The sequence below is a fragment of the Saimiri boliviensis genome, chromosome 9 (assembly GCF_048565385.1).
Source record: "Saimiri boliviensis isolate mSaiBol1 chromosome 9, mSaiBol1.pri, whole genome shotgun sequence".
NCBI classification, from domain to species: Eukaryota; Metazoa; Chordata; class Mammalia; order Primates; family Cebidae; genus Saimiri; species Saimiri boliviensis.
The window spans coordinates 112623008-112643699 of NC_133457.1; the positions used below are offsets into that span (position 1 = coordinate 112623008).

The 20692-nt window shown below is 42.7% G+C and overlaps 1 protein-coding gene across 5 annotated transcripts in view; it reads right to left on the reverse strand.

Moving 5' to 3' along the window:
• Positions 1-20692, reverse strand: part of STAU1 (staufen double-stranded RNA binding protein 1) — a 79052-nt gene that overhangs the window by 25240 nt on the left and 33120 nt on the right. For 4 of the 5 annotated variants that reach the window (XM_039479552.2, XM_039479553.2, XM_039479554.2 and 1 more), the window contains 2 exons: positions 13274-13412; positions 10882-11047 (listed from right to left, as the gene is read on the reverse strand). In XM_039479552.2, the coding sequence (XP_039335486.1) occupies positions 10882-11047; positions 13274-13412 (305 nt within the window). Of the gene's footprint in view, positions 1-10881; positions 11048-13273; positions 13413-20594; positions 20690-20692 lie in introns of those variants that run through there. The other variant, XM_010343111.3, reaches the window with a different exon arrangement.

Sequence of the window (20692 nt, forward strand, 5' to 3'; positions counted from 1 at the left end):
ATTTTATATACATATATCAAGGTTCCACATAAGACTGACAGAAAACAATGGGTTCTACTGCTCAGTACTACACCCTAAGCCAGTGTTTCTCAACCAGACAGCACTAGAATCACTTGGGAGCTTCCCAAGTTCAGATTCTGAATCCTGCTCCAGACAACTGAACTCAAATTTTTGAGGGCATAGCCTCGATAGCAGTTTTATTTATAGTATGTATTTATTTATTTATTTATTTTTGAGACGGAGTTTCACTCTTGTTACCCAGGCTGGAGTGCAATGGCGCGATCTCGGCTCACCGCAACCTCCGCCTCCTGGGTTCAGGCAATTCTCCTGCCTCAGCCTCCTGAGTAGCTGGGATTACAGGCACGCGCCACCATGCCCAGCTAATTTTTTGTATTTTTAGTAGAGACAGGGTTTCACCATGTTGACCAGGATGGTCTCGATCTCTTGACCTTGATCCACCCACCTCGGCCTCCCAAAGTGCTGGGATTATAGGCGTGAGCCACCGCGCCCGGCCCCTTTATAGTATTTATTTTTTAAGTAAGTCCCCAGGTGACTAGAGTTGAGATTCACTGCTCTAAGGTACTGCTTCCAGAGGAGTATCAATAGGGACAAAGCAGCCAGAAAAATAAAAATCCAAAATATGAAACAAAAACAAACCTCTGAAAATGAAATTGTATTGCTCTTTTAAATCTTTTTTTTTTTTTTGACACAGGGCCTCAGCTCTGCCACCCAGGCTACAGTGCAATGGAATAATCAGAGCTTAATGCAGCCTTGATCTCCCAGGCTCAAGCAATTCTCCCGCCTCAACCTTTACATTAACTAGGACTACAGGTACATGCCACCGTTATTTTTTTTTATTTTTTATTTTTCCAAATATTTCTGGTAGAGATGAGGTCTCACCATCTTGTCCAGGCTGGTCTCGAACTCCTGGGCTCAACTGATCCTCCCGCCTCAGCCTTCCAAAGTGCTGCGATTACAGGAATGAGTCACCATGCCTGGCTCATTAAAAAATTTCATATTATCTAGTCTGACAAAATGTTCCAAGTAGGGAGGCAGCAAACAGTTCAAAACTAGTCCACAAAAACCATTCCCAGTAAAATGAGGAAGGTTTAGTGGGCCTGATCAATCTTATCTTCACAATGAAGTAATAACTGTTAACGCTGATTCCACAGTGTATAATTCAGCAATAAAATCTAGGCAACATTAAGAAAGAGGCCAGGTATGATAGTTAATCTCTGTAATCTCAGCACTTTGAGAGGCCATGGTGGGCAGATCACTTGAACTCAGGAGTTCAAAACCCGCCTGGGCACCATGGCAAAACCCACATCTCTACAAAAAATACAAAAATTAGCCAGGTGTGGTGGTGCATGCCTGTAGTCCCAGCTACAAAGGAGGCTGAGACGGGAGGATCGCTTGAGGCCAAGCAGTCAAGGCTGCAGTGAGCCGCAATCTTGCCACTGCACTCCAGCTAGGGTGACAGAGCAAGACTGTATTTCAAAACAAAACAAAACAAAAAAAACAGAAAAGAAAGAAATGCTCTGAACCATACTTAACCTTCACAGTATGCTAGGAAAATCAGCCATCACCATTTATTATCTGGCTCCAACAGACTCTTTTATTTTTCTATATGTAATGCCATTTTACAAACAATTTACCAAATAAAAGGATAACAAAAGCCATTTTATTAGACATTTTAATAAGAACTTAAACACAGCAAACCCAACTTCTTATCCCAATGTTTCTAGTTTGGAAGGTCTATATACCTGAAAAAAAGCAAAGTCCTCTATATGCAACTAACTGCTCATCACCTGATGGACCTGAATCTACGGCACAGCCCACCTGTGGCGATGCCAGATTCCAAGTCCATCTCCAATAGGTTCTAACTGATCAGGACCTCAGATTCTTCATGTACTGGCACTGTCAAAACACACTACTTTGAAACAGACTCATAATTCTGTTGAAGAGAAAGCCATCTTCTTTGCTCCTTAAGTACAAAACATTTTCATTTTTGGATTTATCAAAACCAACAGAAGAATCAATCCAGTGATTTTGGTCATTTTTTATTTGTATTTTCTTCTAATCACCTTTGGACACACACCTTCTTGTGCATTTGTCCACTTACTTTGTTGACAGTAAGTGGTAAGAAATAAACATTGGCAGCCAAACATAAAAGAATGCTGTCACACCTACTTCTTTTTTTTTTTTTAATCCAAACAGAATGGGGCAGCTTCTTGTTGAAAAATGTTGCGTGATGAAGCCCTTTCTGTTGAATGACTAGATGAGAATAGACGTTTCCTTTCTGTACATTATAGAAATACATTGATCACTAGCTGATTCTTGAATTTGGGGCAATTCATCTATGCCAGGTGTCCCCAAACTATGGCCCGCAGGCCGCATGCGGCCCCGAGGCCATTTATTCGGTCCCCTGCCGCACTTCAGGAAGGGGCACCTCTTTCACTGGTGGTCAGTGAGAGGACCACAGTATGTGGCGGCCCTCCAACGGTCTGAGGGACAGTGAACTGGCCCCCTGTGTAAAAAGTTTGGGGATGCCTGATCTATGCTATCATATTAAGACTCAGTGTCTAAGATTTTGCTTAGACAATCTCACCATCATCATTACAGTATGGAGTGCTGCCATCTATCTGTCTTTTTGCATTCATCTTGTCATTTGTCTAATCATTGGCAATGTCTTCCTCTGTCAATTCTCTTCTCCTTGATGGTACAGGTGAAAAATAGAAAAATTCTGGATTCTCACCTGGGTTCAATGAAAGCAAAAAGGAGACTCAAAAGATGGTGTCTCCAGTCTTCTTTTTTTTTTTTTTTTTGAGGAGGAGTTTCGCTCTTGTTAGCCAGGCTGGAGTGCAATGGCGCAATCTCGGCTCACCACAACCTCCGCCTCCTGGGTTCAGGCAATTCTCCTGCCTCAGCCTCCTGAGTAGCTGGGATTACAGGCACACGCCACCATGCCCAGCTAATTTTTGTATTTTTAGTAGAGACGGGGTTTCACCATGTTGACCAGGATGGTCTCGATCTCTTGACCTCGTGATCCACCCGCCTCAGTCTCCCAAAGTGCTGGAATTACAGGCTTGAGCCACCACGCCTGGCCTCCAGTCTTCTTTTTTAACCTCTTGAAAGACAGTGCAATAGCCTGGGCAAGGCCATAAGAATAATAAAAGACGGTGCAATCATGACAATTACTTCATTATTGTATATCCACCCAGAGACTTTATCATCCTTCCATTTTCTTATGATTTTCATCTTATCTGGCATATTTGGGAATAGATGATGACTAGTACTGAAATAATTATGCAGAATAACAAATATCGAAATGTTTCAAAACACAGGAAAATTAAGAACCCTAAGATCCCATCATGTAAAGATTTATAAATATCCAAAAGACCACTATGATAATTGTAAGAAAAAATGAGTTTTGCACTATTTTAAAAAATAAGTATACTTTCAGTTTTTTGTAATACCTCTAAAAAAGAATAAAACTCATGCAATATCATTCCTTAAAGAGCTTGAAAAAGCAGCTTAAAAAATGGAAACCTGGGCTGGGCATGGTGGGTCACTCCTGTAATCCCAGCACTCTGGGAAGCTGAGGCAGGCGGATCATAAGTTCAGGAGTTCAAGACCAGCCTGACCAATACAGCAAAATCCCGTCTCTACTAAAAATACAAAAATTAGCTGGTGGTGGCATGTGCCTATAGTCCTAGCTACTCGGGAGGCTGAGGCAGGAGAATCGCTTGAACCTGGGAGGTATGGAAGTTGCAGTCAGCCAAGATCGCACCACTGCACTCCAGCCTGGGTGACAGACCGAGACTCGTGTCACCAAAAAAAAAAAAAAAAAAAAAAAAAAAGGAAACCTACCTCCTACCTGGGCACAGTGGCTCATACCTGTAATCCCAGCACTCTGCAAGACCCAGGCAGGCAGATCACGAGTTCAGGAGTTCAAGACCAGCTTCGCCAATATGGTGAAACCCCACCTCTACTAAAAATAATCAGCTGGGCGTGATGGTGTGCACCTGCAATCCCAGCTACTCGGGAGGCTGAGGCAGGAGAATCACTTGAACCCAGGAGGCAGAGGTTACAGTCAGCCGAGATCACGCCACTGCACTCCAGCCTGGGTGACAGAGCAAGACTCTGTCTCAAAAAACAATTTAAAAATGAAAACCTGAGCCAAGCATAAGCATGCCTGTAGTCCCAGATACTCAAAAGGTGAAAAGAACTCTTGAAGCCAGGACTTCAAGGCTATGGCTTGATCAGGGTACTACGATCACATCTGTGTAAAGCCACTGCCTGGGCAACAATAGCGAGACTCGTCTCTGTTAGAAAAAAAATAAAAGAATAAAAAGAAAACTAAGGTCCAATGAACACTAAGGAAAACAAGGAGATTGTTAAGGTCTCCAATTTTAGGCCAGGTGCTGTGGCTCATGCCTGTAATCCCAGCATTTTGGGAGGCCAAAGCATGTGGGTCACTAGAGCTCAGGAGTTCAAGACCAGCCTGGGAAACACGGTGAAACCTCGTCTCTACCAAATACACAAAAATTAGCCAGATGTAGTGGCACACGCCTGTGGTCCCAGCTACTCTGGAGGCTAAGGTGGAAGGATAGCTTGAGTCAGGAGGCAGTTGCAGTGAGCCAAAAATCATGCCATTGCAATTCAGCCCAAGTGACAGAGTAAGACCCCATCTCAAGAAAATAAATAAATGGGTCTTTGATTATAACTTTACACCTACTTAAGTATGCAACTGTCCCAAGTGAAGATAAGGACTCAAACCAGAAAGAGCTGCATTTATTCATTTTTACAAAAGTAAAACAGAGTATTTTTAAAACTTCAGGCTATTTAAGGTGCCTCATGCCTGTAATCCCAGCATTTTGGGAGACAAGGTGGGCAGATCACTTAAGCCTAGGAGTTTAAGACCAGCCAGGGCAACATGGAGAAACCCCAAATCTATTAAAAAAAAAAAAAAAAAAAAATTAGCAGGGCATGGTGGCATGCATCTACAGTCCCAGCTACTCAGAAGGCAGGGATGGGAGGATCACCTGAACCCAGGGAGGTCAAGGCTGCAGTGAGCCACAATCATACCTCTGCACTCCAGCCTGGGCAACAGAGCAAGACTGTCTCAAAAACAAAAAAAAAAAAGGGGTGGGGGGGAAGAAAGAAAAACACATACCCACACTTAAACAGTTGGCTTTGCTGTTTACTGAACAGTTGGCTTTTCTGTTTACCAACAGGATCACACTGTACACACAGTAACAGCTCTGCATCTTGATCCCCTTTCTTGCCTGTGTATATTAGATACCACACTGGTATTCATGGGATAAACGCAGCCATGTTTTTAACCACTTCCCTAGTAATGGACATTTAAGCTAGCCCATTTTTCTCTATTACAGACACTGCAGCTATGACCATGCTGCTCCTAATAGCTCAGACACTGAGTAAAACTCATCCTTTATTAGCACAAACCTTAGATTAAATAAGTAAATAAATAAGTAACCCACGCACTTTTTCTTAACTTGGAGCCTTTGCAACTGCCGCTCCCTCTCTGGGCATACACTGTCCCCGCTCTTTGCTGATCTTTAGTCTCAGCCGAAACGTCCCTTCCTCTGAAAAGAGGGCTCGGAACTCACCACCATTACTCCGACCTAAATGAGATACTTTACGTTCTTCTAATCCTTGTCACTTGTACAACCCTGCACTAACTGCACTTTTTGCTGACATTAATGTTAATATCTGGCAGCTCCATTTGACTAAGTTCACAGGAAAAGGGACAGCACTGGCTGTTTTCAACTCAGGGTCTAGCACAGCGCTGGTACGGAAGGTCCAGACTATACCTGCCCTGTAGACAGCAAGTGCTGGCTTTACTGCATATTTTCTAGAGAAGATGCACTGATCCACCACACAATCACATGCTCCACAAATTTTCCACAGCAACACTGACAATTTGTTTAAAATGATCACTTCCAATGTTGCCAGGCTCTGGACACACAGGCTGCTTATGGACTGTCCACAGGTTCTAAAATGGCACCCTCTTTCTGTAGGGAACTTGGCCGTATGTACCACCATGTATGCCCTCTGGTTCAGCAATTCCACTTCTAGGACTGTAGACAAAGACTTTACTGCAACAATGTTCTTCCTGACCAATTTTATAAGAGGGAAAACTGCAAACAACCTAAAAATCAAGTCCCTGTTGGAAAATAAAGCAGTGCATTCACACAGAATATTCTGCAGCCATTAAAAAGTGCTTATGTGCCGGGCACGGTGGCTCAAGCCTGTAATCCCAGCACTTTGGGAGGCCGAGGCGGGTGGATCACGAGGTCAAGAGATCGAGACCATCCTGGTCAACATGGTGAAACCCCGTCTCTACTAAAAAAATACAAAAAATTAGCTGGGCATGGTGGCGTGTGCCTGTAATCCCAGCTACTCAGGAGGTTGAGGCAGGAGAATTGCCTGAACCCAGGAGGCGGAGGTTGCGGTGAGCCGAGATCGCGCCATTGCACTCCAGCCTGGGTAACAAGAGTGAAACTCCGTCTCAAAAAAAAAAAAAAAAAAAAGTGCTTATGTGTGCAATGAATGAGTCCTCCAAAGAATTATAAGTAAATGACGTAACATATTCAAGATATATCCATCAGTGAAAAAAAGGTGGTTACTGTACACTGTCATGCCACTTTTATGAAATAGATAGGCACCTGTATTTACCTGCATATGTGCTTGTCAGTGAATATACACCAAATGGTCTATATGTGATTATCTGTAAGTGGTAACTTTATAAATCATTTATTTTTCCTTGTTTTTTAATTTAGTATTTTTTATAGCCCCTATGTGCTATTTTTAAGGGGAAAAAAAAGTTATCTTTAAAAGCTGTCTCTCTTTATTCCCCTACTGCCCACTATCACAGTGCCTGATAAAATGAAGGGCAACATATTTACGAAAGAGGCCAAGTATTTCACTTACTATAGGCTAATCATTCCTAATTCAAAAATACAAAATCTAAAATGCTCCAAAAATCAAACTTCTGAACACCAAAATGACGCCACCAGTGGAAAATTCCATACATGACCTTCTGCAACGCAATACAGTCAAAACAGTTTATTCAATATCCCCAAGAAAAAAATAAAATTACATTTAGGCTTTGTGTATAAGATGTATATGAAACACAAATTTTATGTTTAGACTTGGGTCCCATCCCCAAGATATCTCATTATGTATAATGGAAAAATATTCCAAAATCAAAAAAAGCTCTGAAATCTAAAACACTTCTGGTCCCATGCATTTAGGATAAGGGATACTCATCTAGTTCTTCAAGTTTGTCTTCTCTGAGTTAATGACTCTTCATTTCACTGGCCAAGGCCAGACTTTAAGCCATTTCTGAAAGGCATGGTCTCTACTTCAAACTCTATATAGCTAGAAAAGGGCCACGGAGGAGAAAAGTCAAGGGGCACAAGCAGATTTAAACACCGCTCCCAGCAAAGCTCCTCTGAGATTTCACAGAAGCCAGTGAAAACTCAGCTCAGGAAAACACATCTATAACAGCCACTGCCCGCAGGACTGTGTCAACCAATGCTGCTCTAGTGAGTGAGAGCGCAAGACTCAGAAACTCTAAAAGGAGCTCATCCTTTGTAGCAATACTGTGATCACTCTCATGGAGGACTGACTCCTGGGGAAGTGCTGACAGCATTTAGATCTGTGGTTCTCCAACCTTGACCATACCTCAGAATCACTCCAAGAGCTCATTAACAACAACATGGCTGAGTGGCTCACACCCATAATCCCAGAACTTTGGAAGGCCAAAGGGGTCAGATCACCTGAGCTCAGGAGCTTGAGACCTGCCTGGGCAACATGCTGAAAACTAAATCTCTACTAAAAATACAAAAATTAGCTGGGCATCATGGTGAGAGCCTGTAGTCCCAACTACTCGGGAAGCTGAGGCACAAGAATCGTTTGAACCCAAGAGATGGAGGTTGCAGTGAGCCAAGATCGTTCCACTTCCACTATACTCCAGCCTGGGTGACAGAGGGAGACTGCCTTTAAAAAAAAAAAAAAAAAAAAAAAGGCCGGGCGTGGTGGCTCAAGCCTGTAATCCCAGCACTTTGGGAGGCCGAGGCAGGTGGATCACAAGGTCAAGAGATCGAGACCATCCTGGTCAACGTGGTGAAACCCCGTCTCTACTAAAAATACAAAAAATTAGCTGGGCATGGTGGCGCGTGCCTGTAATCCCAGCTACTCAGGAGGCTGAGGCAGGAGAATTGCCTGAACCCAGGAGGCGGAGGTTGCGGTGAGCCGAGATCGCGCCATTGCACTCCAGCCTGGGTAACAAGAGCGAAACTCCGTCTCAAAAAAAAAAAAAAAAAAAATGCAAAAGCCAGATTCAGATTCCTGGGTCTTACCCTAGACCTACTGCGTTAGAATCCTCGGGTTGGGCCTAGAATTTTTCTTTTTTTAACTTCTCAAGTGATTGTGATGCAGAAAATCCCTGTATCAGTGCCCAGCAATTGTTTATCGACTGTTGGCTGGAAGGTACTAGAAATACCTACTCCATCTGACTCCAATTAAATTAGCACCAGTCAAGTAAAAAACTTGAAAAGCCTCCAAAATAATTCATATTATACTACTACATTTTTGATGTTTTAACAAATCTTGCCACTGAAAAGCTCATCCTTTTAACGTCACTAAATCCTCCTCTTTTAGCTACAGCCTCATTTTCTTTTATCTGGTCCTCAGTGGGCCCTGGAAACAGATCATCTGTTAGAATAGGTGATTACAGTGGAAAATGGAAACCCAACATAACAAAAGAAAAACAAATCACTTCTGTGTGGCCAGCCATGAAGCCTGAGCTGGGTCGCCCTGGGTGGCAACTGGATACAACAGACCTCAGCAGGCACCCTGCCCAAGGACCACTCGGGTCTACACCTCTCATCACACACTTAGCCCACTGTTCTCTGAAGTTCTTCTTGTTCTTTGTGAACATGTTTCCTGGGGAAGAAAAGTCAAATGCTACCCAGAGATATTTTCAGGTGGCATTTCCTGCTGTGATTAAACAGAATTATGACATCTCAATGTTTTCAATTCACTGGGCTTCTTCTGGACTTTGTGACTTTATCTGTGCTAAGATTCTACCTGGCCAAAGATATTCACTAATGCTCTGACCCCTTAATGGCATGGAGTTACTGATTCCCTAAGAATTATATTGCTGTTTAGTGACAAAAATGTTTTTTCCTATCATGGTGGTTTTAAAACATGTCCCCTAATTCTTTGACAATCCTTTCATTTGAAAGTAGGATTCTCCATATTGTGAATGTACTAAAATCCACTGAATTGTACACCTAAAGTGGTAAATTTAGGCTATATAATTTTTACCTCAATTTTTTAAAAAGTGACGTTTCTCTATCTCCTTCCTTTGAATCTGGGCTCCGTGCCCACTTGACCAGTAGAGTATGGCAGACTCAATGCTGTGATTTCTGGGCCTAAGCCTTAAGAAACTGGCAGCTGCTTCCATTTCCTATCTTCTAGGATGCTTACCCTTGGCAACCAGACACCATACCAAGAGGAAGTGTAAGCAATTTTTCCATAGGTCACCCAGGGATGAAATGAGGTCCTGGGGCCAGAGCCTCAGCTGAGCTCCTAGCTGACAGCAAGCACTAACTTACCAGCCACATGAGTGAGCCATCTTAAAAAGCAGATCCTTCATCCCCCTGCAGAGCCACCTCAACTAAAGCTGTGTGGAACAACCCTTGCCTAAGCCCTGCCTCAACTGCAGACTCATGAGCAAAATAAATGCCTGGAGATGTTTAAACCATCATTAAATGTTGTGATGGTCCATTATGCGGCAATAGGTAACAGGCACTTCTAATTAATCAAGAGTGGCTGATCAAGAACAGCTTCAGAAAATTCTCTAATCTAGTATCATAAATCACAGTAGGGCCGGGCGCAGTGGCTCACGCCTATAATCCCAGCATTTGGGAGGCCGAGGCAGGTCGATCACAAGGTCAAGAGATCAAGACCATCCTGGTCAACAAGGTGAAACCACATCTCTACTAAAAGTACAAAAATTAGCTGGGCATGATGGCGCATGCCTGTAGTCCCAGCTACTCGGGAGGCAGAGGCAGAAATGCTTGAATCCGGGCGGCAGAGGTTGTGGTGAACCGAGATCACGCCATTGCACTCCAGCCTGGGTAACAAAAACGAAACTCCGTCTCAAAAAAATAAAAAATAGGCCGGGCGCGGTGGCTCAAGCCTGTAATCCCAGCACTTTGGGAGGCCGAGGTGGGTGGATCATGAGGTCAGGAGATCGAGACAATCCTGGTCAACATGGTGAAACCCCATCTCTACTAAAAATACAAAAAATTAGCTGGGCATGGTGGCACGTGCCTCTAATCCCAGCTACTCAGGAGGCTGAGGTAGGAGAATTGCCTGAACCCAGGAGGCGGAGGTTGCAGTGAGCCGAGATCGCGCCATTGCACGCCAGCCTGGGCAACAAGAGCAAAACTCCGTCTCAAAAAAAAAATAATAAAATAAAAAATAAAAAATAAATAAATCACAGTACATTCTGGCAAGCTTAATCTTCAGCACTGAAGACTTCATCCATACGTGTTCTTCACAACTCAATTGAATCATAAACTTTCTAACATGTTCACACCATATTATGTCATTCAAAACCATGCCATAAAGTAAAAAAGAAGGCAACTGATTTTCTTAATTTTAAAAGAAAAAAGGGGTAAAAAGCAAGAAAGCTACGGAGCACAAAATTTTGGAGGCATTCAAAGAAAAATTATGGACAGCTGTCAATGTGCCTTCTTAGAAAAGATAACGTACAGTGACATCTCCCCATGACCCTTCTACCCTGCCAAAGTGTCAGAGAACCTGGGCTCTGCTCCTCACCTCCAGCCTCTCAGGCGGGGGCTCATTCTGCAGGATCCTCAATGCTTTGGCAGCAGCATCATGTTTCGCAGCCTGTCTTGTCTTTCCTTTCCCATTAAATTGCTGTCCTCCTACAGAAAGCTCCACTTGATACAGTAAAGGTGGAACTGGAAATGGGTAAAAGTACCTAGAAATAAAAGGGGGTTAGGCAAATTATAGTCTCAAGTTGGTAAGTCACCCATACATCCTCTAGCAAATGCAAATCTTCCCTTCATCACGATCCTACTCACATTAGTGTTTGATGCTAATCACTCTTCATCAGTATATCCAGATTTCATAAAAGCTTAAACTGAATTAGAATTTCTACATAGTATAAGCAAAGAGTGTTTAGCAATCCAAACTCATGTTTCATGAAATGCAATGGCTTATAAATTATGAATTCAATGTATCATGCTAACCTGTAGTGACAAAATCTAAAATAAATTAGGCTTTGGCTGAGACAGAAACGTAGCTCGCTATGCCTTCTCAAACCTTACCTTTACACTTGCATGTCTCCAATAGGAGGCTGGGAATTTTAATGCACAAGTCTTTTAGGAAGGACCCTCATTTCGAAAAATCCCAACAAGCTGTAGCCTACCTAGCAGAACCCAGTTTCTTATCCATCTCATAGCGTATATTTTTTATTTTTATTTTTTTTATTTTTTATTTTTTGACACAGAGTTTCGCTCTTGTTACCCAGGCTGGAGTGCAATGGCGCGATCTCGGCTCACCGCAACCTCCTCCTCCTGGGTTCAGGCAATTCTCCTGCCTCAGCCTCCTGAGTAGCTGGGATTACAGGCACGCACAACGATGCCCAGCTAATTTTTTGTATTTTTAGTAGAGACGGGGTTTCACCATGTTGACCAGGATGGTCTCGATCTCTTGACCTCGTGATCCACCCGCCTGGGCCTCCCAAAGTGCTGGGATTACAGGCTTGAGCCACCGCGCCCGGCCTCATAGCGTATATTTTTTAAATGGCTTTACCCCCAAACAGAAAGCAGGGAAATGAAGAATACCATTTTGCTCATCATCTTTCCAATAATGTCTTATTACCATGAGCAAAAGATTTTCAATGCACGGCATTTGCAGGTTTCAATTAATATTTTATTGCACCAAAGCTATTTACAAAGCTCACAAGTTCAAAAATCTAAAAGTACCCAACAATAAGGTATCTACAAATGCTGGGAATCATTGTATTGCAGGAATCATGATGCTATGGGAATCATGTCCAAATAGAATTCATTTACACAAAGCAGTTACAACGGTGATCTTTAACCAGACTGCTTGAGGGCACAAGCCACACTGCCAGTGAGGAATATGCTCAGGCCCTTTCCAAGAGCAGTAGTTACAGAAACACACAGGGCTAGGTGTAGTGGCTCACGCCTCTAATCCTAGCACTTTAGGAGGCTGATGCAGGAGAACCCGTTGAACCCTGTTCAAGACCAGTCTGGGCAACATAGGGAAACCCTGTCTCAATTAATTAATTTAAAAAAAAAAAAAGAAAAAAAAAAGATGGGCAGCTGGGCACAGTGGCTCACGCCTGTAATCCCATCATTCTGAGAGGCCAAGACAGGCAGATCATCTGAGGTCAGGAGTTCAAGACCAGCCTGGCCAACTTGGCAACACCCCATCTCTACTAAAAAATAAAAAATAAAATAAAATAAAAATTACCCGAGCATCGGAGAAGAAAAAAAAAAAAAAAAAAAAATTACCCGAGCATGGTGGTGGGCACCTATAATCCCAGCTACTCAGGAGGCTAAGGCAGGGAGAATCACTTGAACCTGGGAGGTGGAGGTTGCAGTGAGCTGAGATTGCGCCACTGTACTCTGTAGCCTGGGCGACAGAGCAAAACCTCCTCAGGAAAAAAAAAAAAGGAGGGGCACAAAGACACAGTTCCAAAGGCACAAACGTAACTAAGACTCACTTCAGCCGGGCGCGGTGGCTCAAGCCTGTAATCCCAGCACTGTGGGAGGCCGAGGCGGGTGGATCACGAGGTCAAGAGATCGAGACCATCCTGGTCAACATGGTGAAACCCCGTCTCTACTAAAAATACAAAAAATTAGCTGGGCATGGTGGCGCGTGCCTGTAATCCCAGCTACTCGGGAGGCTGGGGCAGGAGAATTGCCTGAACCCAGGAGGCAGAGGTTGCAGTGAGCCGAGATCGTGCCACTGCACTCCAGCCTGGGTAACAAGAGTGAAACTCCGTCTCAAAAAAAAAAAAAGACTCACTTCAACACTTGGCAGGGCCAAACCAAATCATTACTCCCGCCACAATCTAGAGGTTACTAGTTTATGTAAGAGATCAGACATATTTTTACCTGTGTTTTACCAAAAACAACAAAACAAAACAAAAAAAGAAAAACCTCACACATACCTCGGGGGATAAGCACCTCCTCTCATGTTGTAGTTATAGGTGGATTGCATCCGAGAGTAAGGGTCAACAGGCTTATACATTGGTTTTTTTCCAAGTTTCATGCACAGTGCATTTAGTTCTACAGTAGGGGTTATGCTTTCTGCAAAAAAGAATCAACAAAGAACTGTTTTTTTTCTGATATGAGAATGATACTCAAATAAAAAGTAACAGCATGCTTTCTACTAATTGGATTCATGATACATTACACAAAAGGACCTGGGTGGCTCACTGCTAGGCATCAGACAAGGAAATCCAAGAATATGCTGTGATTTCTCCATGTTAATACACAGCCAACAGCACAAAATCTACTCTGAGGGCGATAAGAGGAGCCACAATTTAACCCCATGACATTATCAGTTAAAGCTATACGGTAGTTTTCAGAAGTTCCAAAACACATCAAATTTCATGATTAAAAAACCCTACGTAACTCTCCAAATTGTTTTACTGTTTGAGAATACTTAATCAATATAACCTTCGTTGTACTAATTGACAAGGTTATTGGCTACACTCAGAAGTATGTCTCTACACACTACTGAATGATGCATTTATTACTAGAATGCAAAGCACTGTGCTAAGCTTAAGAAACACAATTCCTGCCCCAGAGGAGTTCAAAGAACACAAAGTACACTCAAAGAGCTACAATACAACATGACGTGCACCTTAAGGAAACGTGAAAATCACTGAGGAAGCGGCAACCCAATTCTCCTTGGAGAAGTCACACAAGGCCCACAAAATATTCAGGTATTTCCATTCTTGACATTTCTAATACAATTTGACCTGTGGTAACTTGTTAGGAATCTAACCTGTGGCGGCTTGTTAGGAAAGTGAGTTCCATTTTCATATACAACAGGTTATCTCAAACTTATCAACTTCAGAAAATACACGTTATTCATTTTCCAATTTTTTTCTCTCAGTTTATCCAATGCATAGGCCTTTACAAACCATTTAAAAAGAAAACCAGTCTGGAAAGATCAGTGTCAGTGCACAATCATATTTAAACACAACACTTTCATATCAAAAACAGAACACTGGCAATGACAAAATCTAAATGCACACAAAAATCCACTTTAAAATGCCTCTTTAGGATGTATACCAGAGAAATAAAAATGACCTGATTCTGTACTATAATTGGTTCAACTAAATTTAATGCTTGAATCAAATTTATAAGAGTATCTTTGTGGTCTGCACAGAGGACCACATGAATTACTGATCTCTCTCTCCCTTACATTAGAATATTTTTTATAAAATTCATATAATTGCATTTTAAGTATAGCCTGAATCATTTTAAGAGCAGCTCTGATCCACAGAATGTGTCTGCAGTAGAGAATAAATATGAAAAATGTATAACACAAAGAAATAAAAATTAACAAGAAAGATGTGTCTGAGAACTTCCCAGATTCCTTCCTACGTACCAAGACCTGGAATTACTTCATGCATGTGACGGAGTCTCTGCTAAAACAGCCATTCCTGACACAGCCTCCAGGTCACTGATCCCCAACTCTTCACCAGCCACGCCTTCTGGATTAGTATTCTCCCTGCGTGGGTCCCTTGTTTGAAGAGATACTACCTGCTGCCTTGTATTTAAGTAGTATTTACATTTTCTCATTCTTTTTTAATAATTAAGAGACATACAATTGACAATCAGCACTTCTGACCAACAAAATTCCAAACAGTACTACCACACCGACTTGATGTGACTCTATAGATAAAACTTGTATTCTTGGTAATCTATACAATCTTATCAAAAAATGTATTTTCTGCCGGGCGCGGTGGCTCAGCCTGTAATCCCAGCACTTTGGGAGGCCGAGGCGGGTGGATCACGAGGTCAAGAGATCGAGACCATCCCGGTCAACACGGTGAAACCCCGTCTCTACTAAAAATACAAAAAAATTAGCTGGGCATGGTGGCACGTGCCTGTAATCCCAGCTACTCAGGAGGCAGGAGAATTGCCTGAGCCCAGGAGGCGGAGGTTGCGGTGAGCCGAGATCACGCCATTGCACTCCAGCCTGGGGTAACAAGAGCGAAACTCCGTCTCAAAAAAAAAAACAAAAAAAAACCTATTTTCATTAAACTTTTCAGAAATCTTTGAAATCATATGGTCACCTGCCATCCTTCCTATGACCGCCTTTCCAGATTGTCAGGAGTTGAAGGACCACAGATTGGAAACCACTGTTTTAGAATGAGGTTAATGATTCCCCAAAAATATAAGCATTTGTCACTGGTAGTGTAGAATCTGTGCTTTCAAAATCAACAAGTTTGTTAAGAAATCATTCATATACATACTAAACAGTACCTCTAGACACCCTTTTGAAACTGTTTGGCCCACACATAAGACCTGGATTCCTTCCTTCACTACCAAAAGGGCAGACTGTGGGCTTAGAAAATTTTGTTCCCTCCAAAGCTTTGGCAGCAGCTGTGTGTTTAACCCAGGCGTCCCCAAACTTTTTACACAGGGGGCCAGTTCACTGTCCCTCAGACCGTCGGAGGGCCGCCACATACTGTGCTCCTCTCACCGACCACCAATGAAAGAGGTGCCCCTTCCTGAAGTGTGGCTGGGGGCCGGATAAATGGACTCAGAGGGCCGCATGCGGCCTGCGGGCTGTAGTTTGGGGATGCCTGGTTTAACCTTCTTAATACTAGTTCACTCAGCTCCCCAGTGCTGATCTCCAACTGTCAACTGGACCCTAAATTCCTAGAAATGAAGAGTGTGAGCTCTCAATTCATGAAACCTGATATAGACTGTAATATGTCTCTTGAACACTGAACACTTTTAATGTTCATGAAACATGTTCCAGAGGCCTGGTCTTATCTTGACAATTTATCCTGTCATCGCCTTCTTATCCTTGTCATTTTCATAAACAAAAAAAAAAGATAGTGTGTATATACACTGACACTTTTATTTATTTATTTATTTATTTTGAGTTACAGTCTCACTCTGTCCCCAGGCTGGACTGTAGTGGCTCAATCTCAGCTCAATGCAAACTCCACCTCCTGGGTTCAAGTAATTCTCCTGCCTCAGCCAACTGAGTAGCTGGGATTACAGGCACCTGCCACCATGCCCGGCTAATTTTTGTATTTTCAGTATAGACGGGGTTTCACCACATTGGCCAGGCTGGTCTTGAACTGACCTCAAGTGATCCACCTGCCTCAGCCTGCCAAAGTCTAGGATTACAGGCATGACCCACCAAGTCCAGCCTTGAAATACTCTTCCAATAACTTGTCATGAAAGAGATTTTGCAAACTTGATTTAAACACATAGCAGTACTTCACACAAATTAAGACAGTATTTGTTTTGATGCTGTGTTTGTGGGCTCTTGTTTGAAAACATAACCACCCTTTTTTTCAATTTTTGAGATGGGGTCTTGCTCTGCTGTCCAGGCTGGGGCGCAGTGGCACAATCATAGCTCCCTGCAGCCTCCTGGGTTGAAACAATCCTCCCACCTCAGCCTCCTGAGTATCTGGGAATACAGGCACATGCCACCATACCTGGCTAATTTTTTAATTTTTGCAGAGGCAGGGTCTCCCTATGTTGCTTAGGCTGGTCTTAAACTCCTGGGCTCCAGTGATCCTCTCGTCTCAGCCTTCTAAAGTGATAGGATTTAAGGCATGTGCATTTTAATAAGTTCCCAAAGTAATCCTGATGCACCTCAAAGATCTGAAATTCACTACTTTGGAATTTAACAAATCAATTGAAGCAGTCAGGTGTGGTGGCTTATGCCTATAAACCCAGCACTTTGGGAGGCCGAGGTGGGTGGATCACCTGAGGTCAGGATCAAGACCAGCCTGGCCAACATGGTAAGACCCCATCTCTACTAAAAATACAAAAGTTGGGCCGGGCGCGGTGGCTCAAGCCTGTAATCCCAGCACTTTGGGAGGCCGAGGTGGGTGGATCACGAGGTCAAGAGATCGAGACCATCCCGGTCAACATGGTGAAACCCCATCTCTACTAAAAATACAAAAAAATTAGCTGGGCATGGTGGTGCGTGCCTGTAATCCCAGCTACTCAGGAGGCTGAGGCAGGAGAATTGCCTGAACCCAGGAGGCGGAGGTTGCGGTGAGCCGAGATAGTGCCATTGCACTCCAGCCTGGGTAACAAGAGTGAAACTCCTACTCAAAAAAAAAAAAAAAAAAAAAAAAAAATACAAAAGTTAGCCAGGTTTGCTAGCACATGTCTGTAATCCCAGCTACTGGGGAGGCTGAGGCATAAACCTGGGAAGTGGAAGTTGCAGTGAACCGAGAACACACCACTGCACTCCAGTGTGGATGACAGGTTTTTGAGACTCAGTCTCAAAAACAAAACAAAACAAAAAAAAACAATTGAAACCTTTTATCTTTCTGATTTTATCACGGAATATCACTTTATCTCACTTACACATTATTTACAAGGGAAACCTAGATTTGAGTATGTCTAGATCATTTAAATTTGATGCCTAAGGGGTGGGGCAACTTGCTAATTTTTCTTGTAGGTCTTAATTTTAGGACTCCCTCAGCACATAGCTTCCACTAAAGAAAAAAAAAAAAAAAGAATCCTGTATTGGCTAGGCGCGGTGGGACATGCCTGTAGTCCCAGCTACTTGGGAGGCTGGGGTTGGAGGATCGCTTGAACCCAGGAGTTCTGGGCTGTAGTGTGCTATGCTGACCTGGTGTCTGCACTAAGTTCGGCATCAATGTGGTGACCTCCCAGGAGTGGGGGACCACTAGGTTGACTAAGAAGTGGTGAAACAGCCCAGGTTAGAACAGAGCAGGTCAAAACTCCCGTGCTGATCAGTAGTGGGACTGTGCCTGTGAACAGCCACTGCACTCCAGCCTGAGCAACACAGCGAGATCCTGTCTCTAAAAGAAAAAGAAAGAAAGAAAAAAAAAAAGCACAAGAATCCTGTATTGGCCAGGTGTGGTGGCTCATCCTGTAATCCTAGCACTTTGGGAGGCCGAGGCAGACAGATTACTTGAGGTCAGGAGTTTGAGACCAGCCTGGCCTACAGGGTAAAACCCTGTCTCTACTAAAAATATCAACATTAGCCAGGCGTGGTGGCACTTGCCTGTAATTCTAGCTATTTGAGTAGCTGAGGCAGGAGAATCACTTGAACCCAGGAGGCAGAGGTTGCAGGGAGCCAAGATTGCACCACTGCATCCCAGTCTAGGCAATAGAGGGAGACTCTATCTCAAAAAAAAAAAAAAAAAAATGCTGGGCAAAGTGGCTCATGCCTGTAATCCCAGCACTTTGAGAGGCAGAGGCAGGTGAATCACCTGAGGTCAGGAGTTCAAGACCAGCCTGGTCAATAGAGTAAAACCCTATCTCTACTAAAACTACAAAAATTGGCCCGGCATGGTGGTACACGCCTGTCCCAGCTATTCAGGAGGCTGAGTAGGAGAACTGCTTAAACCGGGGAGGCAGAGGTTGTAGTGACCTCGGATCATACCACTGCACTCCAGCCTGGGCCACAGAGGAAGACTCCATCTCAAAAAAAAAAAAAAAAAGAAAGAAAAAGAAAAGAAAGAATCCTTTTTACCCCCCTTGACACTTGACACATCAGGATATCAAGGATCTCCTGTATATGTTCTGCGGTTCACCAGGCTACTCATTTAAGTACAAACAACATGACCTCAAAACCCTGGCAGGCAGTAAAGTCAAATGGTAAAAGCTGCAACACAGTATAATTCCTGGGTCATCTTGGTGATTGTCTCATGGACAAATGTTGAAGGGGAAAATGCTTAAAAAACAAAAAAAAGAAAACAAAACAAAACAAAAAAAGACCAAGTTATTCTCATGAACAGTCTTGCCTTTCTCTAGGACTTTCTCCATCTGGCGCTACTTGCCACCCTGCTGCATTCTGTTGGTAGCAAGTTTAGAAACTTGGTTTTGATAAAATTAAAAGTACACCATATCTCTGATTTTTCAAATATCTAAGTATTTGAGAGAGAGAACAACTTCTCCTCTTTGAACAACTTGTGGGTAAAAGGAAAATATGAGGTTACAGATGTACACACAGCCAAACTAACTAAATCACTAATAGTTCAAGTGAGAAAGTACATGAGCCAAAATACAATAAAAACAATTAATAAAGGGAATCCCAAAGCTAAGGTATGTGGAAAAAAAATCCTGTAGGGAACCTACAGCAATTATTTTTAAATGACTAATTGCCTCTTTTAATTTTAATTAATTTATTTTTTGATACAGGGTCTCACTCTGTTGCCCAGGCTGGAATGCAGGGTGCCATTTCAGCTCATTACAACCCCTGCCTCCCAGGTTCAGGTCATTCTCCTGCCTCAGCCTCCTGCGTAGCTGGGACTACAGGTACGCACCACCATGTCCAGCTAATTTTTGTATTTTTTGGTACATACAGGGTTTCACCAGGTTAGCCAAGCTGGTCTTGAACTTCTGACCTCAAGTGCTCTGCTGGCCTCAGTCTACCAAAGTGCTGTGAATACAGTCATAAGCCACTGCTCCTGGCCCCAATTGCCTTCTAAATATAAAGACACATTTCAAATAGAATTATGCTTTATAACAACATTTTTAAGCTAGTTTTGTGTGAGTGGGAAATATTTTTTCCTAAATGCTTAATTGCTTAATAATAACAGCTACCATTTCTCAAGCATTTACTAGGTGCCAGGCATTGTGCTCCACACGTTAACATATGCTCTCATTAAACTCTTGTAATAAATCTATTTGGTGGGTATTATTTTCCCCATATTACAGATGAGGATACTGAAAAAAAAGTAGCAACCGGCCCAAGATTACACAAGCTGAGATTCAAACCCAGATCTATCTGACTTGAAAGGCAACTCAACTGTGTTATGCTATGGTGACTATTCATGATTGTGCCTGATGTTACTTTTAGTCACATGAAAAGAAACATTTGATTTATTCAAGGCTTGAGGTTTACATGTGAAAGAAAATGAGGTATGAGATAAATCGCTCATCCTTAATTATATTATCTTTGCTGCAAGGTTAGAATCAGAAACAGAGGGCTCAATTCCTTATCTCTCATACTGTATCATCTTACACTGCAGCTGCAAAAGACAACCCCGTATCTCTGTATCCTAGATGGTTGGGGAAAAAAGGTTAACTTAACTCCCGATATGCAAGAATTAAGTTCCAAAATGTGCTGTTATTACAGATACCAAACAAGTTTCAAACAATGAATTCTTTTTTCCACATGTTCTAAAAAGACTGAATTCTTAAATAATGATTAGCAAAATTTAAAATTATAGTCAGACTTTCATTCTCTGATAAGGGGAATGACAAGGATAACTGAAACCAGAGACAATACAAAATACTCACTTTGAGACTAATTTCTACTTCACATCTTCAAATCTTTGGATTGCTAACAAGTGAAAAAACTGATTTCCCATCACATCTTCTCCCTGCCCTAAGGTCTG